This window comes from Vombatus ursinus, unplaced genomic scaffold, assembly GCF_900497805.2.
Source record: "Vombatus ursinus unplaced genomic scaffold, bare-nosed wombat genome assembly UNPS02014812.1, whole genome shotgun sequence".
NCBI lineage: Eukaryota > Metazoa > Chordata > Mammalia > Diprotodontia > Vombatidae > Vombatus > Vombatus ursinus.
The window spans coordinates 41,712,010-41,719,262 of NW_020954590.1; the positions used below are offsets into that span (position 1 = coordinate 41,712,010).

The 7,253-nt window shown below is 40.0% G+C and overlaps 1 protein-coding gene across 1 annotated transcript in view; it reads left to right on the plus strand.

Moving 5' to 3' along the window:
• Window positions 1-227: 227 nt before the first annotated feature.
• Window positions 228-7,253, plus strand: part of LOC114053684 (laminin subunit alpha-1-like) — a 195,071-nt gene continuing 188,045 nt past the window's right edge. The window contains exon 1 of the mRNA XM_027876800.1: window positions 228-342. Coding sequence (XP_027732601.1) covers window positions 267-342 — 76 coding nt within the window. The 5' untranslated portion in view covers window positions 228-266. The remainder of the gene's footprint in view (window positions 343-7,253) is intronic.

Below are 7,253 nucleotides of genomic sequence, written 5' to 3' on the forward strand. Positions count from 1 at the left end.
TCTGGGGGGAGAGGGGCCGATGGCAAACTTCGGCCTCTAAGTGTCTGGGAGACTGAAGGGTAGGATGGTTAAGAGCCATTCTCTGAAGCAAGAGGAGGGGACTGGGCCCTGATAAGGAGGGGGTGGGGACGGAGGAGGGAGGGGTTTTCCGGGCTCTGAGGAGTGGGAAAGCCAGAAGAGTTTCGCACTCCAGCAAAGTAGAAGCGGTAGCTTTTCTTCCCGGGAGAAGCTCTGGTGGCTGTTTTGCTGCTGGAAGTAGGGGGAAAATGCTCCGCTGCTGCGGCCGGAGACTGATTGCTGCAGCGCTGCTGCTGTGGACCGCCGGGCAGTGCCAGCAGAGAGGTGAGCCTGGAGAAGCCACTGCCCCCCGCTATCGTCCCTACCCCAGGGGGCTGCTCCGGGGAGGAGGCAGGCGGGAGCTTGAAGAGGTCTGGGCTGGCGGGAGCTTGAAGAGGTCTGTCCGTCTTGCAGAATACGTACGGCTCAGGTCTTTGACTTCGCCGGCTGCAAGGCTAAAGAGAGTACGGTTGGAAAAGCAATTCTCTTGGGATAGCTGATGATCCTGGGCTAGTAAGCTCTAGGTTGCATAAGGGGAATCCCACCGATATCTAAAAAGGAAGCCCCAAAAGGATCTTCTGGCTCCTGGGCAGTTGGGATTGGGAGCGGGAAGGTCTGCTAACGCCTGTTCTCTGGGGGCTGGCTGCAGCCACCTTTCCCGGAGCCCACGTTCCTTGCTTGGAGATTTCTTAGAGAAGTTTTGCACTGTCCAACTTTAGAGTTAGACCGACTTTCTTTTGATGGACTGGAGACGTCTACGGGGAGCGTTGGAAGCAATGTTATTTATTTTCCTTGGGTAGGAGTAGGGTGGGGTGAGGTGGCGGGCGTGTGACTGCTGAAGGGGGGAGGTGCAGAGGGAAGGGGAGATTAAAAAAAAGGGGGAAGACATCTCAGTTGGCATCCGCCGACTTTACAGTTCCCAGGGATTCTGCTTGGAAGGTTTTTGTTGTGTAATTGTTGGGTTGAAGGTGGGGGTGGGCTTGGTTGCTAACCCTCGGGTAATGCTGCCCCCCGCCCCCGCCTCTGCGCGGGGGAATGAATGGGGCAGGAATTCTCCTGCAAGCTTCTCATTGTCTGGCTTCAGGAAGTCAAACCATGTACCCTCTCCCCTCTTTCCCTCTCCCGCCTTCAGCTCTGAAGGGTTTCACTCAGCTTGGCAGCCCGGGAAGTGCTCTGTCCTCTGCTGCCCGGTTTGCGTCTCTCCTCTGGCTAGATGAATGGATGGAGCGGAGGAAGTCCGCGGAATCTGCTGCCCCTGAGCTTGTTATCTAGAGGAGAATCCGGCTAGCACTGCCCTAGGCAGATGGCGAACGAGCGAACAGATGCTCCCCTTTGCTCTTTGTGCAGCCCTGGAAGTGGCCAAACCGGCTTTTCCCCCCGAGTGCGTTGAGAAGGACGCGCGCGAGAGAGAGTGGTCACTCTGGGGAACGAGGAATCTGGGCTGTGAATTCCTTGACTCTCAGACAGGATGCCTCGTGGTTGCAAGGCTGTCCAAGAACTGCACAACCCTGTAGTGTTTATCTGTAGTGTTCTACCCATCCTGATAGAGGCCATTCTGCCCCATCTTCCTTAAATCAATAGTTTTTCGTTGCCCGGGCGCACTATTGGGTAAAGTATCAGGCACAGCGCCTCGCTGTAGTAAATATTTGTTGAATAAATAAATAAATGGATGGTCAACAACATATACAATTGGACTTTCTCCGCAAACACAAATTCCTTTGGAAAACCTAATAAAGTCGAATAGAGGAGGAGAATTCATTGTATTTAGCTAATTCCAACAGGCACGGACTGAGACTATATTGTATTGTTTCTGTTACATTTAATTTCATATACCAGAGCAAGGGATGTCAGTATTTAACAGCAATAATGTTCATCTCACTTTGGGACCTTGGAACTAGCCTCATTGCCTAGTAGCAATTAAGTAGAAATCGCTTAATGGGCTGACTATAGTCACTAGGAAAATAAATGTTTAGTCTTTTGAAGACCTGTAATTTCCAGGTGTCAGTACTTCCATAATAATGTGTGCAAAAAGATGAGTTTTTAAAAACCCCACACAAACAACCTGTAACCGTTTCTGGTGTACACAATGATATACATGCATCGACTCTACCCCAACTCCCACCAATTTACCAGTGTATAACTTGTGAAAGCTTGGAGCTTCCCTGATTTCTGAGATCTGGTAGAGATAGAAGAATGAATAGCAGCTTTTGGATCTCTGACTAACGGTGCTATCACATCATATTTGGCATATTTGCCAATCCTGTCCCAGGTCTACTTTCATTTCTACATCCTTTACTAAGCATGCCGGTCAGTATTTAAATTCTAGTATCTTATCCGTAGTTAGTAAAATATACAGATGAAAAATATACAGATAGAAAAGATGACTTTTAAACTACTGCTCATACACATTTTTACTTGGTTTACTTATCTCCACATACAATCCAATCTTTCAAAGTGATCATTGTGTAACAATATGGGGATTGCTAGTTTCTACTCTTTCTTTGGGTAATCTACCAAAAGGAAACTTGTAACTATGGTATATTATTTCATTCCCACTATAATTGTGAATGAGTGTATGAAGTGTATCTGATTAAATACTAAGAGGGACTTACCTTTCTAATAAAAAACAGTATTATACCCACAATCATGGCAATCATTAAAGTAGATTCAAGTCAATTCAAAGGTTAGGTTGTTAGCTATTCTATGTCACAACCATTTTTTTCCTTCTAGAGTATGAGTACAAGGCAAGACAGATTTGCAGATATCCAAAGAAAGTCTTTAAATTCTGGTTGTGTGAGCACTAAAAGACCATTGCAATTTTAGTAATTTAAATGATATTAAAATGTGATAAACATGAAAGATGTGTGCTTTGCTTTATTGTGAAAAGATACACTTTTTTTTTCCCTTTTCTGTAACTTTACTCCCTAAGTAAATGCCCATAGAAAATAGTTATCTTAGCAGCTGGAAACAAGAATGTCTTATAGTAACATCACAGTTCATATTCCAGACTTTTACCTCTTCCTCTTTTCTTTTCCTCTTTTCCAGATATTAAATGCAAAGGCTACATCTATAACAACTTAATGTTGCATGTTTGAGAATTTAAATATAGTAAGGCATGAAATATTTTCTAACAGAAGATCATTTGCCACTTTTAGTGTTGAGTTGAATTAGGAAGCATATCGTAAAATGCTTATAGTACAGTTGAAACCAACCTAATAATGCTGCTACCATTTGTTTATCCTCAATATTCAATGCTGATCATTAGCCATCTTTATCATATGTTATATCCTTGGAATCTATCTTCAAAACTCTAGGCATAAATAGGGGATTTCTATGACTGTACTTAAGAATGTCTTCTTCCAGATTAAACCATCTGCCTATCTTGAGAATCCTTTCTGATTCTTCATTGAAGTAACTCAACATCCTATCTCCATTATATAGAACCATCCCTCATATTGCAAGATGACCTTATGCTGTCCAAACTTGTGATTCCCCCTTTAAGCACTTCCCATTTATTTGAATGGGATAGTAATATCATACTCAGTATTTGTACTTTTAAAGATGTTAAATTGTCTTGCTTATCTGTTTGAATGAGGCAGGTCTTGGCCTCTGATGTTTCAGTTTTCTAATGCTGTTTTCCTAATTCCTTTGAAATGGGGAACAACAAGTCGTTGTTTGATTTTGTAATATCTATGTCTTCCTACAAGTTCTGCAATAATAATAATAGCTGGCTTTGCTCTGTACACATTGTTTCATTTGATCCTCAAAACAACTCAATATGTCAGATGCTATAATTTTAGAGCAAGATGAAATTTACAGGAACATCCCTTTTATATAAAATAGAAAAAGGTCAGAGTTGGAAATTAATTTGTAACAGGATAGGTCAGTGCCTTTAAAAAAAAAATTCACCAACCAAGTTTGTTTGACTCTTGGGCCACAGGATACTTAAAATACTCTAGATGTATTTGATAAATCAAAGGGATAATGAACACCCTAGAGTATAGAAGTTAAGTGGGGACAGATGATTACATTCATTTATGTTTGATTCTTTATTTAGCCCACTCAGCTTTATCTGCATTGCCTAGAGATGTTGTTGAATGAATTAGGTAATCTGTAAACACATGTCCTTTATTCTAATATGCTCTCATAAGGGACTTGTGCAAATTACTTTTATGCTTGTAAATATTCATTATTTCTTGTTTAATATAATAGTCATCTGAAGACAGCCTAGTAAATACACATATTTGAAAAAAATGTAATATGTAATAAGGAAGACAAAAATGAAGTGAAAGGTAATTCATTTAAATTCATATATTTGGGTTCTGTTGGAACAGATCTGGCTGGGAATTATTTCTACAGAAAATTCCTTGGTGCATTTGGGTTCATCTAATTTGTATCTTATTTGTATGGAAAGTGATAGTCTCTAGGTAACCATTTAAAGGCACTAAAGCCTTCAAATCTGCTCTTTGTTTTGATAAAAGCTGGGTCTGGAGATCTTTCTTTAGATGAGTTTTGACCTGGCCCTTTGTTTGGAGCCTGGGGACATACAATAGGGTCAGTGAGATTTCCAATCTGTCTACTAGATAACATTCTTGTCAAGGTAAGCATTCCTCTATCTCCAAGAGTTAATCCAGAAAGCATCCAAGGGGTGGAAGAGAACTAAAAACACACAAGGTTTCTTTCATATGAGTTTCTTTCCTCCTCTTGCATCTCCATCTTCTTTTTTGGGGGAAAAAAATGTTTGAAGTTCTGAATCACTTCACTTTTTAAATTATTGTTGAAGTCTGACCTGCTGTTCCAGCAGGTAATATTACTTAAATTCTTGCACCAGATCCTTTTGTTTATGTATTACTGGTGGACATGTCAAACTTAATCGATGAGTACTGATGGGAAGTGACATTTTCACTTTCTAAAGTATTTCCTGCATTTTTGTTACTCCATGTTTCCTGCCAACAGTTCAGGAAATTCTCTAAAACAATAGTAAATGTTAAAGATGCTTCAACTTAACAGTTTGTTTCTCTCTTTTTTAAAATAGAAAAATGATTGGCTTTCTATAGGATCCTTTGCACACAATTCCTTTTCTTTCAAATGATTGTGCCAGTGCAAAGGCATTCTCCCATTCTTTTTCATTTTGATCCATCTTGCATAAAGCTGCTGTGCTAATCTTGCTAAAAACTCCCATTTCAAAACGACAGACATCTAGTTTAGAGCCTCTAATGGTTCCATGTCACCACTCTGATACTACCATACCCATCTCCCCTTATTTTCAATGATACCTCAATGTGAGCCCTGGAAATAGATGTTCATTTCTGCCTCTATTCCATTGCTCCAGCTATTTATTCTACATGAAATGTTCTCTCTTGTTATCTACTCTTTCCTGTGCAGGCTTCAAGGTTCATGATTAAGTGTTGCTTTAGTACTCCTATCTGTAATGCTCCCCATCCCGTTGTTAAATTCCTGTTGTACTTTTGATGAAGTGGGATCTTCCATCTAGCCAAGTTCTTTCTTTTTTTTCTGCTGTTGGCTGGCTCTTAGGTTGCCACTTTATGATTCTGTGATTTTTGTTCTTGTGAGTACTTCTTCAAATGAGATAAGCAAATGAGATGTATGTGTAAAGCACTTTGCAAATCTTAAAGTGATACATAAATGTAGCATTACTATTATTCCCCCACTGTAGATCCCAGTGTATCTATGAATTAGGAAAAGAGATGATTTTATAGAGTTGCAGTAGCCACAAAATTAATTGCTTTGTTGATGAGCCTCCAAAATATCCTTAAATGACCAACATACATCCTTGTATAGTTGGTTTCCATAGCTAGACAAAAGCTAGAGCTTTTGTACTGCTGGCGTAACCTTACAGAAACCAGGAATGCCTCCATGCCACAATAAGACATTAGAAGAGGACTTTATGGTAGTTGTACCCAAATGCTCCCTAAGGGCAAAAATCAGAGAGATTACTCACAGATTTGGGTTTAGGTCTTTTCCCATTTCTCTTCCCCTGTACTCACCATAATCCACTTTACATCATTGTTACAAATGACCAAGCTTGAGATGAAAATTATTCAAGCCATCACACAGAATATCATGACTTAGTTGTACAATGTGTAATACTCTTAAAAAAAACTTTAAAAATATATAGCCCAATTGAAACAAATACAGTTTCATGCTACTGTTGTTAACTGGTCCCGCTTTTGAGTTATTAGACTATTCCTTCTAGGTGACTTCTGTTTGCAAAAGAAAATTTTGTACTCTCTTTTGTAGACACAACTTTGCAAGAAACGTTTTATTAATTTGTGATTATTCTAAATTTAATCATTTGTCTTCTTACAGAGCTGACAGTACCCTCATACCCTCAGATGTGTCTCTAACACAAGTCTTTTTGAAGTCATATTTTTATAGAATTCTTGAATGAGGAAAATTTCAGAACATGATGAAACAACTAGAGTTCAGGATAAAACTGTTAACTGTTCAGTTAACAGTTTGTTTCATCAAATAGCATAATAGTCACACAACTTTTGGCATACCCTTGGACAACCATTTTCTTAAAATCATGCCATCGCTCTTTGATCACTACCTATAAGGCTTCTTCTTTCTGTTTGATTGATCCCATCTTGACTTCCATCAAGTAGAAGTAATCAAAGAAACTTCTACTTTTTAAGTGAATCATTACTCTATGTAATTCCTTCAGCATTTCAGGAAAGAGGCTGCTTACTACCCTTAGGTATATCTATCTGGGGCACCATGTCTGGGCCACCTTCTCTAATTACTTTGTGGAAGTAGTCCTTCCTGGTCTGATCAGAGAGAGAGGAACAGGGTATTGTTTAAGAATGGATAAACACTGATAAGGCTTTACTTCCAGATTTGTTCAAAGGTTTAAGACTAAAATTATTTTTAAATGCTTTCTTAATATTTCTGAAAGAGGGAATGGGGTAGGGCAGGAGTTTTTTTGTTTGGTTGTGGGTTTGTTTCTACATATGGGTACTCCCCTTTTTTGTCTGCAAACCTTTAAGGTTAGAAGTGGGAAAGTATCTAAAGATGGTATATCTAGGTTCTGACCTCTCTTTGTGTGTGTGTGTGTGTGTGAGTGTGTGTGTGTGTGTGTGTGTGTGTGTGTGTGACGGAGAGACAGAGAGACACACATACATACCCAGAGAGAGAGAGAGAGAGAGAGAGAGAGAGAGAGAGAGAGAGAGAGA